This window comes from Lepisma saccharinum, chromosome 4 (assembly GCF_977018435.1).
Source record: "Lepisma saccharinum chromosome 4, izLepSacc3.1, whole genome shotgun sequence".
Taxonomy (NCBI): domain Eukaryota; kingdom Metazoa; phylum Arthropoda; class Insecta; order Zygentoma; family Lepismatidae; genus Lepisma; species Lepisma saccharinum.
This window is the reverse complement of record NC_139232.1, coordinates 37,150,528-37,177,715: the sequence shown is the minus strand read 5'-3', so window position 1 is coordinate 37,177,715 and position 27,188 is coordinate 37,150,528. Positions and strand designations below refer to the sequence as shown.

Here is a 27,188-nt window from a genome sequence, read left to right as displayed (position 1 = left end):
AGACAATCACACATTTATATTGTGAAAAGCAAGTTATAACCCCAGACATTCGACTTCAAAGCACTTTACACAAACCAATGTGCCACTGGGTTGGCTTTTTCGTATTTATCAGTTCATAAAATTAATATATTCATCATTCAACTTCCAGAGCTAGCAAAGCAAGGTTAAATAACAAAAACGATAACATATTTACTTTTATCACTCATCAATTTCATGCTGACCAAATCCACATACAAACCTCTTTTGGCAATCGTTTTGCAGAAAGGCCTTGAGGATTAAAGATCCCCACTTCCTGGGTCAGCTCGAGACAATTCAGGTGCTTTATCAAAGCTGCTCTTGAGCACCCAGGGTTTCTAACCCACTTCGCCATAGATCCTCCTAATACCTATGCTGTTGATTGTACCATTACTGAACCTAATTTTCGTGATTAGTCAAAGTGGCAGAGAATCAGAGTTAAAGAAATCATTCAATTTGTGTATTTCCTTTTTTTTTCATCGCTTTTCCAGCTCTGTAGGTTAACCTCAAGAATGAATTGTCGTTAAATGAAATTGATGAATGGAACTTACAGAGACCCATGCCTTATGGAAAATGAAAATGAAAATTAACATGTTATGCTGATTGCATCAAGTTTGATGTCATATTGCACAGCATAACTTATAATTTCCCCATGAACAGTGGTCAAAAGTAGTGCCATACTTGTATCGGTGCTACTGTAGCTAGCTACAATTTTTTTATCTGTAGCGGCAGTACATTTTGAAAATTGTAGCTGTAGCAAAGCTACAAAATTACTGTAGTTGTATCAAATATTTCACTACAGCTACATTTCTTCTCAATATTTTGAAGTAAATTTTGAATGTGGCAACAGCGTAAAAAAAAATTCGACAGTAATGCTTACTTTTGCTGGAGGTTCATAAAGACAAAGTCTATTACATGGAAATGCAGATACTCTACATTATAAATATCTTGATATCACAGATTATAGTTATCCACATAATTTATTTCATTAGTATCTGAATAATTCTTTCATCCAGACAACTAACTAACTGACATACATGAATATATTCCAGCTAATGCTACTTTTTTTTTTTTTTTTTAGCTCCATTGCTATTTTGGGGAGCGACTTGCCTTGATTGAAGCACCCCTGCGAAAAATCCCTCATTTGCAACACCCCAGAAGTGTGTAAGAGTGTCATTAATTACTGTGTAAAACAACTTGCAGTGCAAAAGCAAGCGATCCATTTTCCACTACAGTGAAGCAATAGTGCTAGCAATCAATGGCTCAGTATGTTAACAGCATTGATCATTGTCAATACATAGAATCTCACCAGCAAGAAATGATTGTTACAATAATGATAGCCATACAGTTGGTGAAATTACAATTGTTTTCATCATAATATTTGTTCAAAATTGTAAAATTACAGTAAGTTTAGAAAACTCGAGTTCACACAATAGTTTCCTCAATATATTTCATGATATTGTAAAAAGAACGTATGAATTACTGACTTTTTTTTTGCAGAAATGACAATTTTCTTTCTAATACAATATTGTTTCCAAATTTATGTAAACATGCTTCCAAAAGTTAAGCACGCGATGGTAAAATCAACAAAAATGGAAAAAGTAAAGCTTTGATTAACACAAAATTGCAAATGTAGGTAGCAAATGTGTTTATGCATTAAAGAAAACAAGAATTGTATACAAAGACGAAAAAAAAATACTTTTTGTAAGTTATGACGTCACTTTTGGGTTATTAACATAATGATGTTAAAAGCAAACAAACTTACAGTAATATGGTATGTGACCACCCCGGACCTTCACACAAACTTTACAACAATTTTCCATGCTTTCAATGAGGTGATCAACCATCGCAGATGCGAGCAATGCCCATTCCTCCAGTAGGGCAGTTTCCAACTCTCTGAGACTGGCTGGAGGAGGTAAATGTGCATCGATATCATGCCCGAGGACATCCCAAAGGTTTTCAATTGGATTAAGGTCGGGGGAATATGCCGATCACTCCATACGAGAAATGCCCTCACTTTCCAGGTACTCGTCAACAATGTTGGCTTGATGGGGACGGGCATTATCGTCCATAAGGAGAAAATTAGGACAAACTGCTGCATCGTAGAGTCTCACAATGGGGTCTAGTACTTCATCCTGATACCGTGCAGCTGTCACAGAACTACCTTTAAAGGTGTGCAGCTCGGTGCAATATCCCATTGAAATTCCAGGCCACACCATGATGCTGACACCTCTGAATGCGTGATGTTCGATGATGTTCTTGGCCTGATTGTGTGTGCCTCATTCTCTTTCAGACCCTTACACGCTTATCATCTGATTCCAGGGCAAATCTGTACTTGCCGGTGAACAGGACTTTGCACTAATCTGAGACAGTCCAATTGACATGTTGATGACATCACTTTAATCTTGCCCCTCTGGCTTGGATGGTTAGTACAACACAAATACGTGGTACTTGGGCGTACAATCCCTTCATGTGGAGCCTTCGGTGCACAGTACTGGCAGATATTGTCTTAACAAGTGCCGCTGCAACCAGTTGTGGAGGTCGCTCGTCGATTCCACTTGGCTACTATAGCAATATATCGATCATCAGAGGGGCGGTAACCCTTGGATGACTGGCACAGGTCTCCGGACAACTGTTTGACTTGTTTGGAATTGTTTGCATAATCGGGAAATTACCGAATGATCAACGCCAAAGATAATGCGGCATCTTTGATTGACTGTCCTGCTTCAATGCGTCCGACAGCACGCCAGCGCTCACTATCTGTCATTCGTCTTCTTTCAGCCATAGAAACACGAATATTATCAAAAATAATCCTACAAAAGTTAAAAACCCTTCGTATCAGCTTTGAAATGCACCTCAAACCCTTCAGAATGCTGGCATCTTCAACAAAAGTGTGATGATTCTTGCACGAAATCTTCGCTTTTATGCTATTTCAAGAGCACAGATTAAGCACCTAAAGTAAGAATCACGAACCTTCCGACCTTCTGTAAACAACCGTCTCACTTCGAGTAACGTATCACTCCGCGCCAGCTGTTCGTGAATGGTGCAGCCATCATATGCTGCTCACTCGCAACCTTTAATTTTACGTAACATGGAAAAACTTATTCTTATTTTAACTGATAATCTACACATTGAAGTATAATAAATTTTCTAGAAGTGATTAAATACGTGTTCTTGTTCAAGAATGAACATATTTTTCTACGACAAAAGTCCCATTTATCTGACACTGGGTTAACAGATCCCCCTTCCCCCCTCCTCTCTCAGTATGACATCGCCAAAGTTATACGTACAAGAGAGTGAGAGATTCGTTTCAGTAAATTCAAGCCTTTTGGTTTTAATGCTTCCTCTTCCAACAAATTATTGCCCAACATTGTTGACATGTAGAGTATTGTTTTCTCCTTGTGCAACAAATAACCGCCAGTTTTAGCAGAAGCTAAACAAAGATAACCGGGGAATAAAAAGAGATTGTTTATCTTTCTCTCGGTTTCTTGTGCACTAGAAAACAAGAAGACGATAATAAGCACATTATTTACGCAAGTCTCATGCAAGTAATGTATTTTCTTACCTTGATTCAGCAGTTCCGTTTTGAACTTGAGGCATTTTCGGCGCTAGACATCATCCTGTCAGAGTACGGTCTGTCAAATTTGCTTCCCAAAAAGGAACTCAACGTGGCACAAGAGGCGATTTAACGTCGACTGCTAAAATTGGGGAGATAGTCGTCATTCATCACTATCAACATCTTCCCCACAGTGGACAGGATGGATCTTTGATTGAAAGAATACGAAAGCACCTCGCTTTGTATTGCGCTTATCTCAAAATCGGTGTACTTGTTTATACGAACAACAACGTGTTTTTTTTGCGGGACTCACAACTTGACCGGTCATTTTCCTTTCTCTCACCACACCGAAAATACAAAGACGCAGACACACAATTACACTTGGACACCAACTTCACTGCTTGCTCAGGATAGCACCGACACAACCTCACATAAACGTTAAGAACAACCTGCTTCTTGCCACTTTTCAAACGGCTGTATTTCCGAAAGACTACTCTGAAAACACGGGAGACCTTCCTGCACGCATGGAAGTCGCCATGTTCGAAACTGGCGCTATTTTCTTGCTGTTCACGTGATCGATTGTAATTTATACAATAATCACGTATTATCATTATAGACAGAAACCTCTAATGAAAATATATTTTAAAATGTATAATGCAATGTAATTTACACATTCTTCTTCCATTAGCTTACTTTCATAGAACGGACTACATGATGCGGAAGAAATCCGTTATTAGGCTGTTGCCAACCTCAATACTTCTCACTAAGTCAAGTACAGAAACGGAAGTGGTATGTCGAATGTTGGTATATGATAGTGTGATTTCACATTGTCAGTGACGATCCTCCGGGGATGGGGAAGGGGGTGGGACGCGGGAGTCGATCTATAATCCAGAGGTGTTTACCATCCGCATGGTGACATCCTCACACTCCGGAATACTTTTGCGGGTGAAGGAGGGCAGGCCGTAGGGTGAGGGAGGTTGATTTAAAATGAACACCTCTCAACAAAGGAGAAAAAAATGTGACAATATTTAAAAATTCACCCCTAAATATGCATTTTGTTTTATATGTAGCGTACAATAAAATGTGACTGCCTCAAAATATTTCTGTATTCTACAGTCTTCTTTCCCCACTTTTATGCTTCTCTAAGTTTCCCTTGGTGTCTTTGCTGCATAATCCAGCATTTTTGAACGGGATGATAAGGACATACGAGTGTGTTTTTGGATGAAGTAACTTTAGAGATGTTGAAGTACACACTGGAAGATACTGGAATGTGTGACATTCAGGTGTAGATCGACACGTACATTGGTCATTAGTTACGAGACGATGAGGGATAGGTGATATTTGAATTCCAAATTAGTTAGCCGCCCCCGTGATGGAGTGGTTAGCACATCGCGCTACGACGCCCGGGGTCCCGGGTTCGAATCGTGGCCTGGGCATGGATGTTTGTGAATGTCCATTTATCGATTTCATCATATCATCATCATTCATCCCCATCGCAAATTAGCCATAAGTGGCACAAGAGGGGAAGTAAAATAAAGCAATCAAACCAAATGAGTTATTTCCATTATTTTTATCTAATTAATAATTATTAATTTAGTCAATCAAATCATATGTATTAGCTTACTTTCATTATCTATAATAATAAATCATAACACTTTCAAACATGAAATAAAGTTAATGAAGAGACCCCGGTTTCAAAACGTAATTTATCTCAATGTGTCACATTCTTCTAGCAAGGTTTTTTTAGTAAAATATGAGAGAAAATTAATCCTTTGGTATGGAACCGTCTTACTCCTGGGGGATAAGATGTAAATTTTGTATTTGATTTTTTTAATTTAGCGTTGCTTTTCTTCCACTTTTGGCTAATCCTGACGATGAGAATGAGTGATCGTCAGATGAAATTGATGAAGGGACACTCACAAATAACAACAGGTCATCAGTGATACACTGCTTATTCCGCATCTGTTGACAAATGGAATGTTTTTACACCTTGTAGGCTATGTGGATTATTTTTTTCATAAGTTTGCAACACTGTTAGGGTACACGTGCTTTTGTTTACAGAAGGTCTGAAGTTCTATGAATCTCACTTTAGGTACACTCTCTACTTACAAAAAGGAAGCTACACATAAAAACTGAAATCTACATCCGAAGCGATTTTCAGCCAGTCAAATTCACATCCGCTTTCGAAAATTTGCATTGCATGCTTAACTTTTGCATCACTTCTTTGTGACTCGCTAATTATGACAATGAGAATGAATGGTTTATTTAGTAATTCTCTTATCTAGAGTCATTTTCTACCACTTTTGGCTAATTGCGAGAATGATGAATGATGATGAGCAGTGTAGGGCATGGAGGAGCAGTAGGTCTATCCTAGTTTTGGTTTTGAATCTGCTTTATGCAATGATAAGCTAATCGAGACTGGATCCAAACCACTATGTGCCTCCTCTGGGTATCGAACGTTTGATTACAATGTGACAAAATTTCCACTGTGTCTTCAGGGAAGCATCCCCATCAGGAAAACTTACGTAAAGCATCACCCAAGTCAAAATGTAGGCCTATCTACCCAGTCTTCCCCATGCAGGTTTTTTTCCCCCCCCAGAAAACCCACCAAAAGACAAGTAGTCAATTTTTTTTTTTTTTTTAAATAATGTAAATTATTGCTTAAAATACTTATGAGTTCTAAGATTGCTAAAAAATTTTGGATGGCGGATAGTACTAGACGCGTGTAAAGTCGGCTCCGAAAATAACGTCCGCTTTTTATTAACATAGAGCATTATCACGCCAGCAAATGTTCTTACGGCGCGTATAAGTAGTCAACCCGTGGCTTGAAGTACTATAGATTTCGCTCGATATCCCACAACATACTAAAACTCCACTTTTTAGTTCTCAATTCTCGTGCTTGTGAGTGAATAGCGACGCGGAGGCAGTGCTACCATGGCGAACAAGCACCTCGGCCAACGATGCAGCGTGCTGGAGGCGAAACTCAAGACCATGGAGGACAAGGTGGAAGCGGTTCTTTGCGGCGGGGCACAGATGGATCCTGGGGCAAGGGTGGCCGACGCCCCTTCTGGTCTTGAGGAGTTACGGAGGGAATTGCAGGACATCAGAGGCGAGCTGGTCGTCTTCCCGGAAGACATGAAAACTATTCAATCCCAATTGACTCACCAGGAAGTAGAATTAGATAAACTGCAACAATACAGCCGGAGGGAGTGCTTGCTGCTGCATGGAGTACCGGAAAAGCCGGAGGAGGTGCCCACGGAAGTTGCTCTACAGATATTCTCCACGAAACTTGGCGTTGAAGTTTCTTCTGACTTCGTGAGCAGATGCCATCGCCTGGGAGCACAGAGGAAGAGAAGGTCAGCGGCCGACGTCGTCAGACAAGGTCATCGACCTTTGGCTATAAAATTAATCTCCTATAAACATCGCGATGCTTTGTGGCGAGCGAAGAAGAACTTCAAGGGGAGCCAATACTTACTGACGGAGTCGCTAATGCCAAAGAGGCAAAGGCTTCTCCAAGACGCCAAGGCAACGTTCGGCAACAACAAGTGCTACACGATCGATGGAAAGATTGTGGTAGTTACGCCGGAAGGGAAACATTTTATAGAAACTGAACGTGAATTGAAATTCCTCACGTGCAAGCGGTCGTAATGTGAGCGTCGCCGAAGACGAAACTATGAGTGTGTTTTTAATGTTCTATGTGAAACTTTTTCGTACCTTTTTAACCATGTTAAAGAAACAGCCAATGAAAATTAACTTTTTCTGTATGTGCGTGCGTGTGTGTGTTGTGTGTAGTGTTCATGTTTCATTATATTTAATTATGCTCGAGCTGCTCAGTTGGACACCCTCAAGGATTTCTCTCAACGTAAGTACGCTGTTTCCTATCATTAATATACGTATCTGCTCTGTTCCTTCACTCACTAGTAAACAATGTCTCCAACTAAGCAGTTGGTAAACCTGCCCGCGCACGGCACATCTGGAACTCGCCCCTTCCCTCGGGCCCCCAGGAAAATAGGTAACGGTTTCACCGACTGCCCGTCGCCCCCAACACTTCCCAACCGGACCCCTCCCCTCCAGTGCCTCACAATCGTGTCAGTAAACATGAGGTCCATCTCGGGGAAAATAGATGAGTTCAGACACATTGTTCTCGAAACCGAATATGATGTAGTAATCGTCACAGAAAGTTGGCTGAAAGACAACAATGACGCTTCCAGTTTTCACGTCGAAGGCTACACGGTACTTCGAAAGGATCGAGTCCACAAACGTGCCGGTGGCATCGTTATTTACTGTCGTGCTGACATTTCTGCCCAGATGCTATAGTAGGCTGTCAGTTCTTGAAGATTACATTGCGCACGTGTTTCCTACTGTGGATAATCTAATTGTAGCCGGTGACATGAATAGCGATTTTTTATCACCTAATAAACCAGAAACAGTTTTCCTCAAGTCAATAGTAGATACCTTCGGCATGACGCAAGTCATTCGTAAACCCACTAGAATCACAAGAACCTCTAAAACATAGTGGACGTCATCATTGTAGATGATCCATCCATTGTACACCCCGCTGACGTAACGGTGCTGATCAGCAATTCAGACCATTGTTTGACTTACATCACGGTCCTTCTTGAGAAGCCCAACAAACGTTTCAAAATAATTTCGTACAGAAACTACTCATTGTTCGATATGGAGAGTTTTGAAACGGACGCTAAACATTTTCACTGGGACAATATTAAGCATTTCGAGAGTATTGACAAAAAGTAAACTTTCTTAATAATGGTATTAAGACTATTTTTGATAAGCATGCCCCTGTACGTACTGCACGAATAACCAAGAAAAAAGTACCGTGGATAACCGACAATACCAAACTATTAATGAAACTTAGAGATAATATGTTCAGTTTGAATTTATTCTCTGAGTTCCGGCAAGATTCGGAAGAAATAGAAGATTATTTAACGAGGTTTGAACAGTCTTGTTTGGCTCATGATGTTAATGAAGCCAGGAAGGTACCCATACTGATTGCAGTTATAGGACCTGATCATTCAAAGTGCTAAAGACTATCCTAGCACCTGAACCAGTCAAACGGCAAACGTATTCGACCCTCAGGGATAATCTACTTAAACATTATGGCCAGAAAATCAACAAATATGTGGAACGTTTTAAGTTCAGGCAATGCATGCAGGAAAGCGGCGAGGATGCAACACGATTTATGGTACGTGTTAAGCAACAAGCACTTAAATGTAGTTTTGGCCAGTATTTACAGGAAGCCATTATAGAGCAAATAATTGTAGGCATTCGGTCTGACGCCATTAGAAAGAAATTACTGTCTGAATCTACATTGACTCCAGCAAAATGTCAAGATGTTGTGCTCCAAATGGAATTAATTGAACGGGAAACACAAATGTTCGCTCATCGTAAAAAGGAATGTAGTTCTAATGTAGTTGCATTTGCTGGGACACAGAAATTGAAACCATGTTTCCAGTCCTCACTAGCAAGCAAAAATAATTTTGTTACTCCTCAGGATAGAAGTTACAAAAGCACTGAAGAATGTGATAGATGCTCCAGAAGGCATGATCTTGGACATTGTCCAGCAAAATATTCGATATGTTCATTTTGCAAAAAGAGAGGTCATTGGCATGTAAAATGCAAGTTTAGGAAAAAGAACCATGAACTTACGAGTAAGACAATTATCTCGGATCAATCTTTTAAGTCTAATATTAAACCTTTAGACGCTATTGTTAGTGAACAAAGCATACATAATGAATTTCATGGTTTGTCTTTATTGCACGTCGAAGTTAGTGATTCTCATCCGCCAGAAGGTAATACTTGCACTATTTCATCAAGCACAGAAAATTCACAAGTAGAAGATGCAACACTCACTCGTTCAAAAGCAAGGAGTGTTAGTTTCAAGCCAAGAGCACAAGCTATAGATGGCACTAATGTTCTTGTGTCAGCAGAACCGTGCATAGTTAATCTGTGTATTGATAAACAAATTGTACAATGTGAACTAGATACTGGATCTACAGTTACGCTGTTCAATAGCAAGTCTTTCAAAAAAATCTTTCCACATAGGCGAACACAATTTACTTCACTAACGTTACGAGGCGTGAATAATGGTACGTTAAAGTTGAAAGGTCAATCCTTAGTGGATTTATCATTGAATGATGTATTGTATAAATTGCCGGTTATATTGTGTGAAGAAGAACTGCGTTATCCGTTGATTGGACGTTCATGGCTGGACAGTATTCATCCGGGTTGGAGAAAACTGTTAACACAATGTAACACTGTGTTGACAAACATGAGATCTGAACGAAAGAATAACGGAGATATTAATACTAAAATACCGGAAAGTGAAGGTTTGAGACCAGCTAATTTATTATCTAGCAAATATGGTAGAGTTTTTGATGGTGATCTATCAAAGCCCATCACACCATTTAAAGTTGATATACCTTTGAGAAGGAATGCTTCGCCTGTTTCTAAACGACACTATGAAGTTCCATATGGACTACGAGATAAAGTACGAAGTGAAATCCCAATAGACATAGACGCGACAACTTGCAACAGCGTTGACACATGTGATTCAAAAATCTCTTTGAAGGAATTTAATAAAGCCACATTAGAAGACCCACTGTTAAACAAGGTAATTTTGTTTGTCAAACATGGTTGGCCAAATAGATTATCTGTAGAAGATATTCAATCCGGATTGGGTGTTTTCTTCGAGCGATGACGTCTTTTATCTGTGGAGGGTGATTACCTTAGCTGGATGGGAAAAATTGTTGTACCATCCATATTACGTGAAAAGGTATTAAAATTACTACATTGTAATCATGCAGCATCGCGTGTTATGAAAGATACAGCTTCGTCAATATACTGGTGGCCAAAGATGCTCAAGGACATAGACAAATATGTTGATAATTGCAATATTTGTCAATCGGAAAGGAGGAAAGTAAGAAAAGGCCCTATAAATGAGTGGCCAGAAGCTTCACGCGTATCAGAGAGAATACACGTAGACCACTTTTTCTTCGAAAGAAAGAAATTTCTTATTCTAGTCGACGCATTCAGTAAATGGGTTGACGTATGGCCAGTTCATTCTCTGGGTTCGGCGGAAACCATACGTTGGATATTACAGTCTTGTTCTTACTTAGGTCTCCCAGACAATATTGTGTCAGATAATGGTCCTGCGTTCAGTAGCCTTACTTTCCAGAACTTCTGTTCACAATACGGAATAAGGCACATAACCATACCTCCGTACCATAGTCCGAATAATGGAATGGCCGAGAGATATATTCGCACCGTTGAAGACCATTTGAGAAAATTGGTATTGGAACACCCCAATTTAAGTTCATTACAAATGGACGCGAGGATCGCGGAAGTTCTTCTGTTTTTGAGAAATTCCAGATTAGGAGAAACTCAAAGTTTGCCTTCTGCTTCCGTGTTGGGATTTCAACCAAGACTTTGGTGGATGGTAACAGATATGACTGAGCGGGAAAGGTGAGTGGATCGCCCACCATTTCTTGGATCACGGCGGGGCCGAGTAGAGAGGAAGAGACTTGACAAAACTTATCTTGCATATCTTCCGAATGATCCAGTCTGGGTGCAGACCCCGAAGGTAAATTCGCCCAAGCATGTACCAGGAATGGTATTGTCTAGAGTTGGCAACAGCTTAATATATAAAGTGAAGTTGTTCGACGGAGCGACACGAACGGTACACGTCAGGTGGCTACGAAAACGTGAGTGTGAACCAAACCCCTCATCAACATATCTACCTGAATCGATACCAGCAGGACAGCCGGAGGATGCAGAGGGAAGAGATAACCGAAACCAACCAAATACAGATGCTGGGCACACACCAATCAGAAGATCGAATAGACTTAGGAGACCTCCTGATAGATATGGTGAGACCAGCACCAAAAAAAAAAAAGAGAGACTCCAGGAGGAGATAGATGTAAGCCTTGTTGTGTGTGTGTGATTTCTTATCTATACATGCACAAGAACACGTAGGTTCAAATTAAACAACATAACTTTAATACATGGAAGCCATTCACGTACATCTTTCACACAGTTTCAGAAAATATAAACTGACGAACAATCAGTCACATTGGGATTATTATAAAGAACTGCGGAATTTCACCACGTCGGTTATAAGACAGGAGAAGAAGGCCTACCTCTCGTTCCACATCAATAGAAACGTCCATGATTCAAAATTAATGTGGAAAGAGATAAAGAAATGTGGTATTTACGGAAAGGTAGAGCCGAGTGTCCCACAATTTTTAAATGATCCGCATCTGTTAAACACCCACTTTATTGACAGCACCAGTCCCTCTAACCAAGAAACCGATCTCATCCTCGAAGAGTGTGAATGCTTCCTTACAACTACATTTACTGAAAACGGCGACACCTTCTTCTTTTGACCCGTCAAAGAAGTAGAAATTGCACAACTCGTGTCCAAAATCAATTCCAATTGTTGTGGCACAGACGGCATAAACCTAAAAATGATAAAGCTAATTCTTCCACACATTCTTTCACCTCTGACTCACTTGATAAATTTCTCGTTAGATAAGAACACCTTTCCCCTTGCATGGAAGGAGGCTAGAATCCTGCCCTTGCCGAAGAAACGACACGTGACCGACATGAACGACTTACGACCAATTAGTATATTACCTGTCTTATCAAAAGTTATCGAGGAAGCAGTGTTATCAAAAGTTATCGAGGAAGCAGTGTACAAGCAGATAGAAAGTTTTGTTACCCAAAATCAAATATTGCCGCAGTACAGTCTGGTTTCCGACCTTCCCGCAGCACTGCAACGGCGCTCATGAAAGTAACAGACGGCATTTTACAAACGCTAAACGAAAGTAAGGCTGCAGTCTTGGTGTTGCTTGACTTGTCCAAGGCGTTTAATCTTGTATCTCATCAGCTACTCCTTTCGAAAATGAGTTACTACGGTTTTTCGCCGGGAGCAATAAAATGGTTCCAGTCTTACCTTACTGGGCGAGTGCAATCGGTGACGCTTCCCTCAGGAGCTACATCGACTCCCCTTACGATACCCTCAGGGGTTGCGCAAGGAAGTATTCTATATTCCCTCTTCACCGCCGACCTACCCCTAAATGTACGACACAGTGTACCTCATTGTTATGCAGATGACACGCAGCTGATGATGCCAGTAGACCCCAAAAATTCAAAACCAGCAATTGGTCTCCTGAACCGTGACCTTGATGCTATTTATAAATGGTGTAAACGTAATGGTCTTGTAATTAACCCCTGTAAATGCTGCTTTACATTAATTGGTTCTAGCGCTGCCTTAAATAAAATTCAAATAAATGGGTTATCAATTAATATTAATGATGTGAGGGTCCCACACTGCACAACTGTTAAGAACTTAGGTGTGACATTTAATCAGAAATTTGATTGGCAAAACCACGTAACGTCACTGAGTTCAAAAGCTTATGGTATACTTAGATCACTCTATAAATCATCTCATTTACTTTCGACTGATGTTAAATTGTGTCTTATTCAAGCTCTCGTTCTTCCCATTTTTTATTACTGTGACGTTGTTTACGGTGTTAATCTAACAAAAAAAGAATGCTAAAATTGCACAAAAAGTACAGAATTCTTGTATACGTTTTGCATTTAGCTTGAAACGAAGGGGTCACATACTGCCTTACTTAAATGACGTTAATTGGCTGAATATGACACGATGCAGAAAACTACATCTGGCCTGCACCATATTCAAAATTCTGCAAACAAAAACACCGACATACTTATACGACAGACTCCAATTTAGATACGACGTACACAACTACAAGACTCGACACACTAAGAAACTTAATCTGGACAGATTCTCAAAATCCATATTCCTGTCGTCCTTCAAAGCTGCTTCTGCATATTGTTGGAATGCGCTGCCACCAGATGCTACCTCGTGTGCAACATACAACAGCTTTAAAAGGGCAGTAACAAAAATACTTCTACATGAGCAGGGACAGAGCCTCAGTACACATGACTAGATTCAGCATGCTTACGTTGAAACCAAAACAAAAAATAAGCAGATTTGAACCCAAGATGAACATTTTGATGTGTGTGAATGAGAAAAATTGTTTTTATCTTTATCTTTTTATCTTATCTTTTTATCTTTTTAGAGTGTGTTAATTACTGAAATAGTTAGAAGTGAAAATGGAATGAAATTTTTATGTTATAGTAGTAATTGTATTCTGTTTGTTTTAGTGTACTAGATTTTGCGGGTTAAGTGGTAGAGCAGCCACAGGCTGAACTTTGCCCATGAATAAAGAAATTCTAATTCTAATTTTAATTCTAAAAGGTTTACCAGAGCTTATAATGCTAAAAATAATGAATATAGTTCATGTCATAGTGGGTTTTTTCAGGCTATTTTCCTCAAAGCATGGCAAAAATGTGCTTTTAACACAAGATGATTATATATCCAAGAAACAAAAAAAAGTAGTAGTATCATAAATTTTTAGATAAAATGTTTGCATTGATTCATGCAGCATAGATGAACTAAGCTTATAATATGGAAATGTGGGAGCACTTTGGTTATCAGTCACTTCCTTATGTGGGGAAATGCATGTTTGAACATTACAAGGGACAATTTAGTGCATTTTATTGAAATGTCGTTAATTGTGGCATAATTAAATCTGAACACACTTTAATGGATTTTTTTCATTTTGCATCATAATGCCTATGCAGTAAAATGTTTTTTATGTCTGGTTAGGAGCCCTATAAACATGCAAGTTTGGAACCTACAAAATCTACCACAATTTCAGCTTTGTGCATGAAACTTACAGTAGTATTATGTACTTGCACTATAAGTTAACAATAGAATTATTAAAGTATGGTGCATGATTTAGGAGGAGCATGAGTTAGGGTGGGTGTGCAGAGATGGATAGGTCATCAATATAATGCCCATGATAACTGCTGTAAATTTAGAATCAATTAGGTAAAATTATTTCTGCAGCTATAGTTCGACCACAAGAAAAAAAAACCTTCCGTCGAAAGCGTTCGCGCATCTTCCCTGCCATTGTCGGTGCTCGGGGCTGTGTGGCCAGGTCAGACTTGAAAAATCAGGAGATCGTTCCTTGAGAAACCAGATCTTCTACAAAATCCAATGATCTAATAGTAGCGGATAAATGACGTTATTTGGGGGGACTGGCATAGGCGTGTGCAATTTTTTTCCAGCGAGGGGGGAACAATGTTTTTTGTTTTTTTTATCAGGCGGGTAAACTACAGCATATTAACCCGTAATAGCGTTTTCCTCTCAGAAAACACCACTTGAGTTTGAAATTACCACGTTCCTATTCTAATAATGGATGTAAATTACTGTGACTGAAATCGACTCATAGGTCTGAAATAATAGGTACTTTTATGTCAACATTCATTTTCCAGAAGGGAAGGGAACGAGATAGGTTGTGAATAACCTAGAGTCGACAAGCAATAAAAGCCCCCTGCTGCAGTGGCGTGCGTTGTTTACGGTGTAAACGTCACACATACTTTTGTAACAATGGTACTAAACCCAGCTCCCTGTGTTTGGCGAAAAGAAACCGAACAACTCTATTTCAGGAGTGGACGTGTTTCAAACAAAATATAGTAAACCGTCCGAGCCTTCTGCTGGTGTTCGGTGTGCAGGTATCGTTAAGGGTTGGCACGCGTCCTGCACCATAATAAGAAAATGAATTACGTATGTGAAATATATTGGTGAATTATACAGCATGTCTTCCTCAATAATTGAATATAACAACGCTTATGCTAGGGTTCACCCATCTGCTAGAAATAACCCCCCCCCACCCACCCACACACACACACACATATACACACACGCTACGAAGTCAGAGGTTCTACCTAGCCAGGCATGGACGTTTCACTGTGTTTGTGTCACTTCATCCATGTCATCACTTCTTCATTCATCCTTGTTGTCGTACTTACTAGTAGAGGCACAAAAGCGATGTAAAATAATTAAATTGAAATAGAGTTTGGGGTGGGATAAAATACAGCCATCTAAAAACAGTAATGTAGTAAAAGTAATAAAATAATGTCCTAGCACAATTGAGTAGTGTTTGACATAATTTCACAGTTCAAACAACACTTTTCACGGCTGAATGAAGTTCCAGTCCACCTCTCCCTCCATGTTCAAGTAAGATGAGCAGGAAATGTGTTTTTAAGCTGGCCGTTGGAGGTTCCATAGCAATAGTTTATTAAGGAATTCTCCCGAGAAATCAATAGGCCTGGCAATGCTGATGTGAGCCGGCTGAATGTTCCTTCCCCCCTGCCCTTTCCCGCACACGCCGGCATGATGTGCTTCTGTGCAGGTTTTTTTGCTTGTGGTTCCACTATAGAAAACATGAGCAAAATTGGACAATTTGTTTGTAGATGGTGGATGGAAAGCTGGTTTTTCCCACGTTGCAGGCTGTAGGCTATGCTCTACAATGTTAAACTGAGTCATTCTAGAGATTTCATTGGTCCGAAATTTTGCAGTAAAACTTTGAAAATAATATTTCATAGGTTATTTATTTATTTATTCAAATTTCAGATACAGCACTTGTAAGGCCATTTTACACTGAAAATTCTAATAAATCAACAATGTCACATGACAGTTCCGACGACACAATGAAAAATGCAAGGAACAAATGTTTCCTGAGAGCAACTATAGATGGCAGCACGCCATATAAAGAAGAGCAGAATTCATTGTAGAAACTAGGAGCGGAGAAGAGCGATTATATATATTATAGTAAATGCAAAATACATAAAGGAAGAGTATAAAAATTATAGAAGGAGAATAAAATGTTGTAAATAGCCAATTAAGATAAATAAGAATATGCTCGTATATGAAACAATTATGAAAGTTAATAAGTGAGCAAATGAATTCAGAAATGTATCTCTCCTTTTTGATCGTAGTGATCAAAACTTGATTTAATACCTCTGGCGAGGAGAACATCGTCAGCTTTTGTATTTGTCCGTCCCTCGGTGGCGCTGTGTCAAATTAGATGCCCTGAAGCACTTACGGTTGTGCTTCTTATTAGACGCACTGGGCCATAGGCAGCACTTGCTGTTAGCGATCCTGGGCTATTCCCGTTTTGGTCGTTACATAGGAGGTGGCACTACTGTCAGTTTAGTCGACCCTACTCTTTCTATAAGTATAGCTTGTGTCTTTTGTATAATGCCAAAGAAGCAGGGAAAATGAGCGCATATATGTAATAAATAAGATTACGCTTTAAGAGGACAGACTTTAAATCAGAAGAAAGAAAGGAAGAATAAGCCTTTTCCAAAAAATAGAAGGAAGAAGAAGACTTTTCACTAATTAACGATAGAAAAGAAGAAGAAGCCTTTTCCCAAATAAAATATAGAAATGAAGAAGAAGCCTTTTCCCTAATCAAAGATAGAAAAGAAGAAGAAGCCTTTTACGAAAATAGAAGGAAGAAAAGAAGAAGAAGCCTTTTCACTAATCAACGATAGAAAAGAAGAAGCCTTTTCTGAAATCAAAGATAGAAAAGAAGAAGAAGCCTTTTCCCAAAATAGAAGGAAGAAAAGAAGAAGAAGTCTTTTTCCCAAAATTGTGAGAAGAAAGAAGATGATGATTTCCTTTCAATTATACATATATTTATAAGAAGAATATAACCGACGTAAATTTGGAATCAGCATATATATATATATATATATTTCAATGTATATACAAGCTTCGTTATATATTATCTCTGTATTGTGTACAGTTTTCAGAATATAGATCCACATTTAACTATATCCTCTTGACTATAAAACACTTTATTATTTGGAATTCTTGAATAGAGAACCTATCTCCTGAGATTAAGATATCTGTAGCCGAAGTATAAGTTTATTTTACGAAGTGCACTAGAGGGACGTTGCACAAGTGGTGACCAACGTTGCGGGTTGTAGAATTGTGAATAAGAAAGCAAAGAGAGAGAGAGCCAAGATGGAGAAAGCAAATAAAGTCGAGGACGAGGTGAAGGAAAATGAAGAGAAAGTGGAAGAAATGAGCATGATGGAAATGTGCCAGAAGTTATTGATGAAGATGGAAGAGTACCACAGAAGGATGTTGGGATTGTTTGACAAAAGGGAGAGAATAATAGAAGGAACAATGCTGTCGATCAAGAGTACGAGTTTAGATATGAATAGAAGAAGCGAAGATGAGGTTTCAGAGATTTGAGATAAAAATGAACAATGAAATGAAAGTCTGGAAAGGAAAATTGGGGAAAGCGATCCTCAGATAGAAGTAGCTATTTCAAGAACAGAAGAAAATGACAGCAAGACAGAAGTAGATGTTTCCAGAATAGAGGAAATCAAAAACAAGATAGAAGAAGAGAAGGTCCTTATTGAAGATAGAAGTTGGAAGATGAAAGAGGAAAGTTCGAATGACGAGCATGACAGCAAGATAGAAGAAGTAGCTATAAAGTTACGAGAAGAAAACACTCAGAAACTTAAAGAGGTCAAAGAAGAGGAAGATAAGAAAATAGAAGAAGAAAGAAATAGAAAGGGATGATAAATTTAGTTGTCAATGTAATGATGAAGAAATCCATGTCCAAATGAAGAAGAAAGTTCCAGTGACGAGTCTCTGACGGAGGAAAAAAAGAAGCATATGCCTAACCGAAGATGTAAACTAAGAAGGAAGAAAAGTAAAATGAGATTTAGATATATTCACGTAAAGACATGGAAGAAGAAGAAGATAAATAAATTAAAAATAGAAAAGAACCTGAAGAAAGTTAATAATATGCTTAAAAGGGTCGAGATAGAACAAATTTATTTTGATGCTACTTCGCCAAAGAGAAGGAAGAAGAAGACGAGATGGAAAAAACAAGGAGAGCATGCATTTTATGAAGATGTAGAACATAAGAAGAAATCTTGGCAGAAACCAGATTGGAAGAAGAGAGAAATGAAAGTAATTTCTTTACTGGAAGAAAGTTGGAAGAGGGGGAAGAAGGATCTTGAGAAGAATAGAAAATAAAATAGAAGAAAGAAAAGAAAAAGAGGAAGAGAAAAATAAAACAAGATAGTGACAAGCAACGAGTATTTGAAAGAATTGGAAGAAACAAATAAGACTGAATAGTGCAAGGGAAGGAGATGTTATGATTTATAGACTGACAAGCAGACGTTTCTAGAATTATTAAAGTTGTATGAAAAAGTTCCAGTTCACCAGAAGAAAAATTCGTGGAATTATTAGTTTGGGCAAATATTAATGATCTATTTGAAAGAAGAAAATTTTAGTTCTTTAATGTTAGTTCCTGTAAAAAGATATATATAATACCCATCGTTGGAGGAAAATCTATTCAGAAAATGATATCTTAAGAAAGAATAATGAGTGCTAATTTATGTCACCACTCCATTGAACAATGAGACCGATCGGGGAAGATCAAACCTGTAAAAGGAAAGATGCCAAATAAAGTAATGGAAAATGGATGTAAACTTTTCAATTGTACGAACAGAAGAACGAAGAAGATAGAACAGTTAGGCACAGAAGGAAGTTAATTATGAAGAAAACTCTCAGGAAAAAGGAGAAGACAATATGAAGGAAGATCGAATAGTATCAGTAAAATGAATTCTTTGTAATCTTAGACGATTAAAAGTCATCGTGTATTTAGGAAAGTGCAAAAGAAATGGGTTGTAATCCCAGCAGTTAAAAAAGAATCGGTTGTATTCCGAGAATTGGGTTGTAATCCCAGAAGTTAAAAAGAATCTGTTGTATTCTGAGAATTGGGTTGTAATCCCAGAAAATAAATATATCTAGATACATGCTGATATGAAATTAAAATTGATGAACAACTCTATATCTGAGGAAACAAAGAAGAGTGTGGCTGAATTGTTTCTGGGGTATATGGAAGAACCTAGCATCTTCAAAGAATTTGATTGGCCGAGAGAAGTAATATCCAAAGAAGAGGCTAAGGAAGTATTACTAGACATATACATTAAGAGAATGAAGAAAATGAACAAGAAAGCAGAGAATGGTATGAGAATAAAATTAAAAAAGGGAGACAGTATTTTGCAAAGCACACCCAATGAGTAAAGCATCAGAGAAAGCAATCAAGAATTTGTTTTTCATATATGAAGGGCCATACGAGGTCATGAACTTGTTTCGGAACACAGCGGTAGTAAAGCATACAGAAACGAAGATAGAGAGAAGAGAGAACCTGGAGAATATCAGGAGGTAGAACTGCATGGAGGAAGTAAAAAAGAGCTTAGTTAATAAATAGTAGAAACAGTAAGAGAAGCCACATAGAACGAGGGAAAAATTTATAGATTTACAAATGAATTTTTCAATATATAAATTTTTCATCCTCAAGGAGGGGGATATTGTGTCACGTGCCAGTTCCGACGACACAATGAAAAATGCAAGGAACAAATGTTTCCCAAGAGCAACGATAGATGGCAGCATGCCATATAAAGATGAGCAGAGTTCATTGTTGAAACTAGGAGCGGAGAAGAGCGATTATATATATTATAGGAAATGCAAAATTTGTAAAGGAGGAGTATAAAAATTATAGAAGGAGTGAATAAAATGTTGTAAATAGCTAATTAAGATAAATAAGAATATGCTCGTATATGAAACAATTATGAAAGTTAATAAGTGAGCAAATGAATTCAGAAATGTATCTCTCCTTTTTGATCCTAGTGATCAAAACTTGATTTAATACCTCTGACGAGGAGAACATTGTCAGCTTTTGTATTTGTCCGTCCCTCGGTGGCGCTGTGTCAAATTAGATGCCCCGAAGCACTTACGGTTGTGCTTCTTATTAGATGCACTGGGCCATAGGCAGTACTTGCTGTTAGCGATCCTGGGCTATTCCCGTTTTGGTCGTTACATAGGAGGTGGCACTACTGTCAGTTTAGTCGACCCTACTCTTTCTATAAGTATAGCTTGTGTCTTTTGTATAATGCCAAAGAAGCAGGGAAAACGAGCGCATATATGTAATAAATAAGATTACGCTTTAAAAGGAAAGACAATGAATTAGAAGAAAGAAAAAAAAAGAAGCCTTTTCACTAATCAACGATAGAAAAGAAGAAGAAGCCTTTTCCCAAATAAAATATAGAAATGAAGAAGATGCCTTTTCTGAAATCAAAGATAGAAAAGAAGAAGAAGCCTTTTCCCAAAATAGAAGGAAGAAAAGAAGAAGATGATTTCCTTTCAATTATACATATATTTATAAGAAGAATATAACCGACGTAAATTTGGAATCAGCATATATATATATATATATATATATATATATATATATATTTCAATGTATATACAAGCTTCGTTATATATTTTCTCTGTATTGTGTACAGTTTTCAGAATATAGATCCGCATTTAACTATATCCTCTGTTGGGTATAAAACACTTTCTTATTTGGAATTCTCGAATAAAGAACCTATCCCCTGAGATTAAGATATCTGTAGCCGTGGTATAAGTTTATTTTAAGAAGTGCACTAGAGGGACGTTGCAACAAGAACAAGCCAAGATGGTTTTAGGTAAAAACAAAAAGGGATACATATAAACAGATAAGACATAAACAAGGAAACAAACAAAAGATTTACATATTCGTTCTTAGAGAAGATCGGAAAATACTTTCAGGGGCAAAAATGTCGATGTTTGTAGGTAGTTTATTATAGAACTGTGGCAGCCTGTGGATCATAGAGCACTGTATAAGGGAAAGCCTAGCGGTAGAGTTGTGGAACAATTCAGTGTTTCGGGTCGATCGAGAGGGAACTCTGAAATTGAATTCTGTAAGTAGAGATTCAGATCTTAATTTTCCATTGATGATTTTATAGAAAAAATTTATATCGGCCATATCGCATCGGGTCTGCAGTAACTGGATGTTCAAAGTAGTCAGGATGTCAGGTTTCTGAAGATGCCGCAGAGAAGGAATTCTATGACGAACAATGGTGGTAAAGAAGCTGAGGACGGAATCCATGCTAGAAAGATTTGTATTGGAAGCCATGGCCCAGACTGGAGAACAGTACTCGAGAATCGGAGAAATGAATGACTTGAAAAACAGGCTAAGAGAAGTTGAAGTATCAATTTCAGTGAATCTGTAGAGGAGGCCTAAGAGGCGCATTGCACTTTTAGTTGTAGCTGCGATGTGTTCCTTAAAGTTTATTTTTTCATCTATGATAACACCTAGATCTTTTTGGGTTGCAAGTGTGGTAATATAATTGTTTTCAAGAACATAATGAGAATGTATTTTGTTCTTTTTCAAAGAGACTGAGGGAGGAACATTTCTGCAGGTTAAGTTGTAGATTCCACTGCTTACACCATGTGACAAGTTCGGAAAGAGCATTCTAGAGAATCACAGCATCTTGTGTGGTTGAGATTTCTTTGAAAAGTTTACAGTCGTCAGCAAACATGAGTATATTGACAGGATGTGAAAAAAATCTTTGAGGGAGATCGTCCATGTATAGGATGAACAAGAGGGGCCCCAAGATGCTCCCTTGTGGCACCCCAGACAAGACAGGAAGAAAATCAGAAGAGGTGCCTGAAAGGGAGACACGCTGTGTTCGTGAGTGTAGATAATCCTGGATTAAGGAGAAATTTGCCATGTATGTTAAATCTAGTTCGTAATTTGTGAATAGTAAGAGCATGGTTTATTTTTTCAAAGGCTTTTGAAATATCCAAATATATCACATCTAGCTGGGAATTTTTGGAAATAGCCATAGTGGCATGTGAAAGGAGAACTGAAAGATCAGTCAAGCAAGAGCTACCTGGAAGAAACCCATGTTGGGCATATCCGCATATGCGGAGATGTAAATCTGAATAATCTGTCCTTAATGATTTTTTCACATTATAGACAGAGGTGACAGGAGTGATATTGGTCTGTATGATGTAGCACTATTTTTGTCTCCAGATTTGTGAATCGGTACAACGTTAATCGGTACAACGTTAGCTTTCTTGAACATCTGAGGAAACACTCCTTCAGAAAAGCACCTATTTAGCAAAAGAGAGAGAGGATGAGCCAAGAAGTCGGCAGTGTTACAGAGGAAAATCGTGGGAATTTCATCTGGTCCTAAAGAGCGGTGTATGGGAAAGATTACCAAATTAAACTATCAAATAGATTCGATATTTTGCAGGATTTAAATGATGATGAAAATATAATTGAAACAGACGTAAATAAGAATTCGGAGCACATATGTAATGCAATAGAATCAGCAGCTAAAAAAAGTATAGGATGCCATAAACCAAGAAAAAGTAAGCCATGGTTTGATAATGAATGTCATAACTTAATAGAAATAAGAAATCAGGCTAGACTTAGGTTGTTAAATAACTCTGATGATACAAATTTAAGCAATTATAATAGAATAAAGGGAGAAGTTAACCGCACGTTTAGAAGTAAAAAAAGAGATTACTTGAAAAGTAAAATGAATTTAGAAAGGGGTGGCAACCTAAAGTAAACTTGATAAAAGATAAAAACAGCACTTTTTTGGCTGATTCAAGCGATATTTTAAATAGATGGAAGTTTAACCTTTAGCCACCCGATTCTCTTTTGCATGTAACCTTGCCGCCTGAGCCGATTTTCAGCAAAATACAGAGTTTTATAAAAATGACTGTAGATCGAACGCTAATTGCCGTAGACAGATAAATGATATATCGTTTTACTCGGAATGAACCATAGATTCGGACTATATAAAATTTATGCACATTCGGCGTATATATGGAGGGAGAAGGGGGGACAGAAAACTGAAAATTCCAAAATTTTTGAAGGAAAAATGACAGTCTTACCTCCCTTCCTTTCCCCAACAAAAAGTACAAGACATTGTAACAATACACATGGAAATAATCGCTGGAGTGTTAGGAACAAGAAAATAATTGCACTATTATCATATGATCAATAGAACTCGACTTGTACCCTCAAAACGGCATGTCTGCATGCCACTGACTCATGTCTCGAATTTCAACAAAATTAGTTACCTTCAAACAACTGTAGATCGGATGCTAATTACCGTAGACAGACAAATGATATATCGTTTTACTCGGAATGAACCATAGATTCGGACTATATAAAATTTATGCACATTCGGCATATATATGGAGGGAGGGGGGGATGAACCTGAAAATTCAAGAATTTTTTGAAACAAAATGGGGGTTTCGCCCCCCACCCTGACAAAAAGTACAAGACATTGTAACAATACACATGGAAATAATCGCTGGAGTTTTAGGAACACAAAAATAATTGCACTATTATCATATGACCAATAGAACACTACTTGTACCCCCAAAACGACATGTCTGCGTGCCACTGACTCTTTCAGAATATATGTAATTGCACATTTGGTCAAAAAGTCATTGAAAAGATGTACAAATATGATGTCTTTTGTACTTATCTCTGCTGCTGCAGCTCCCATGCTTGGTCTGGAGCCATGACTCTCACTGATGGTACTGCATAAAACACGGCTCCAGACACAGCAGCACATCACACACAATGCAGCGACATTTGGTTTGTGACCCGCACAGTGCACATTGTCGCTGTTCTCTTACCATTTTGGGGAAATGGCTGTAGCCACGAACCTCGTACTGGTTAGCGTGTGTAGAAGATGGTGTTCTGGCCCCAGTTGGTCCGGGCTGTGCTGCTGCTAGGGAGCTGCAGGCCGGGTGCCTGGCCCACCACTTGTCCCCAAAAGACTTATAGCCAACCGATGGCGGATCTCCAAGAGCCTCACGTTTGGATGGAAAGTCTTGAAGAGCAATAAGGCGTTCAGAACGGACTGGTCGAGTAAGTGGAAGAACAACTTGACAGTCCACTTCATTGTCCTTCGTTGGATACATTAGGAGTTAGTCATACGGTCGGCCTTGTCAACGTAGCCCATGTGGGTATTGTATTCGCCAGCTTGAGCACGTTGCCATTGCCATCACGGAATTTTCCCTCAGCTGGTGACTGATTCATTTCGTCAACACCTACACCTCTCTCTTGTCTTTCCAGCATATCACAGTCAAGTCATTCTTCACCCGAAAACGTAGGTCACCTCTCTTCAGCTTCAAGTCAGTCTTTGAAAAGTTGGGGGTAGGCCTTTTCGAAGGAAATTGATGGTCCCGCAGCATTACACACCTTTTGCTGCAAGATCGCCAAATAGCTCAGGAGAAGAGAATAATTTATGGCCAATCCTTGCACCTTCCCCATCATGGCTACAACAAGAGCGTGAGTTGAGGTCATTCCCGCAGTCACCCAGATACACGGTCATGTCATATGTATATCCCAAAGAATCACAGAGTTTGTAGATCTTGATCCCAAACCTCCCCAAACCTCTTGTGTTTCTTTGGAATATACTGTTTGAAAATGACTTTGCCTTTGTACAAAACCATAGCTTCATCGACTGCTAAATGCTCTGTAGGATAGTAGCATTTAGAGCTCAGCTCATTGATTTTGTCAAAGACAAACCTCATCTTCCACAGCCTGTCAAAATTGGAATCTTGGGGGGAGGTGTTCTTCGTATTGTCCTCAAAGTGTAGGAATCTGACCAAGTGAAGGAATCTGTTACATGACATTGTCTGTCTATAAAACGGTGTGTGGAGGTGAGGTGTCGTAGACCAGTAGTCGCGCCATTCTGCTCTGCGGTCATGTCCCATCAGTAACATCAACCCAATGAAAGTCTTCATTTCGTCAAGGGTCACGTCACGTTTGGGCTTTGTTGTTGGGTGCTTTGCGATACGCTGGCGGTACTACCTGTTGGTCTCAGTCACCAGATGAAGGAAGATTTCTTCTGAAAAAGTCAGCGTAAAAAAGTCCAGGGGAGAGAAATTGTTGTCAATATGTCGAGCCTTTAGTCCAGTCTGTCCTAGGAACGGTTGCAGGTTGAGAGCGGTCCTTCCAGTTCGGGGTGGGGGTTGCCAGTCGACAGGAGATGCAGGAGGGGAGGGGAACATGTGTCAAGTCTTTGTGACTGATATGTCAGAGGGAATGTCAAGTTGTTCGTCTTCCCACTTGGAGTCCGTGTCCATTGCCTCAAGCTCATCTCAAATTTCATCTGAACGGAGATCACTTGGAGAAACCGTATGATTCAGTTAAAAGAGATAAATTATGTAATATATTAGTTGAGTTTGGAATACCTAAGAAGCTTGTTAATATGATAAAAGTATGCACCAGTGAAACAGAAAGTAAAATTATTGTGGATATTAATATGTTTGACAAATTTGCAATTCATGATGGGTTATAAACAGGAGATGCATTATCTCCATTGCTCTTTAATTTTGCCTTAGAATACGCTGTTAGGAAGGTAAAAGAAATTAATGAAGAACTAAAATTAAACGGTGTGACTCAGCTGTTAGCATATGAAGATGATGAGGAATGATGTAAATACAATTAAGAAGACTACTAAAATATTTTTTCAATCAGCTAAAGAGAGAGGTTTGGAAGTTAGCAAAGAGAAAACTAAATATATGCTTACAGGCCTAAACCAAGTGTTAGGTAATAATCAAAATCTAATTATTAATAACAACTCGTTTGAACCAGTTTCCAAATTCAAGTACTTAGGAGTAACACTAACAAATGAAAATGATATTAAAGAGTATATGAAAAGCAGACTTAATTCAGGAAATGCATGTTACTTTTCTCTTCATAAACTTTTGTCTTCTCGTTTAATACTAATATACCGCGTGAGGCACCTAAAAGTACCACCTGAAATAGCGAAGAAACCAGAAACAGTAGCCATGTGAGGTTTGCGGGAAACAATAATATCAAATGGGGCCCGTAAATCGGAGGTATGGGGTGGGTCGACAAATATCGACAGATGGGGCATCTGGAGCAAAGTCATATTTTTTTAAATGGAACGATATACAATAACATGCATAATATAAAAGAGCACCCTCAGAGAAACACAACGCCGTTGGTCTCATGCATCTACTGCACATAGGAACGAAGATATGGCCATGTGAAAATATGTAAACAAACTAACAAGTGGCCCACTTGACCATCAGTACCACGGCATGTACAAGTATGAGATGTCGGAAGCCATTGGACAAGATGAAGACAGAACATGTTAAAGGAAGAAAAAATACAGTAGACATCGTCAGCACCATGTATTTGACAGTGTTACAGCATAATGAAAATGACCATGACAGTATGTCGAAGAACCACTGCGTAAGAAGCGAAAACCTGTCAAAGTGTGTGTTCAAAGTGGTGGCCGTCAGCTGCGATACAGGCAACGAGGCGCCCACGTAAAGATCTTTGCACAGAATGTAGCATCTCGTAGGGAATGTCCCTACAGGCTGCAGTAATGCGGTGTTGCATATCCTCTGGAGTTGTTGGCACATCCCGGTAGACAATGTCCTTCAGCTTTCCCCACAGGAAAAAGTCTAACGGTGACAAATCTGGGGAACGAGCCGGCCATTTGACAGGCCCTCCACGTCCAATCCAACGATTTGGAAATGTATTTTCCACACATGCTGTAGCGCGTCTTGCACTGTGAGCTGGGCACCCGTCATGTTGGTACCACATGTCCCTCCTTGTCTGAAGTGGTATGTCCTCCAATAGTACAGGCAGTTCATGTTGTAAAAACTGTATGTATCGGTCAGCATTTAGTGTCCCTTGTATAAAAAAAGGGCCAATGAGATGTTCACCCACTATACCACACCACACGTTCACACTCCATGGGCGCTGGCATTCCACTTGGCGAGGGATGCTGGGATGAGTCAGCGAAGTGTATT

The 27,188-nt window shown here is 38.9% G+C and overlaps 1 protein-coding gene across 3 annotated transcripts in view; it reads left to right on the top strand.

Annotated features, from left to right (window-relative positions):
• The window catches only part of LOC145986422 (uncharacterized), an 87,708-nt gene that overhangs the window by 38,952 nt on the left and 21,568 nt on the right, over window positions 1-27,188 (top strand). The window contains exon 4 of one of the 3 annotated variants that reach the window (XM_083120422.1): window positions 1,097-1,450. The exons of the other annotated variants lie outside the window; for them this stretch is intronic. Coding sequence (XP_082976548.1) covers window positions 1,097-1,130 — 34 coding nt within the window. The 3' untranslated portion in view covers window positions 1,131-1,450. Of the gene's footprint in view, window positions 1-1,096; window positions 1,451-27,188 lie in introns of those variants that run through there. 3 annotated transcript variants of the gene reach the window in all.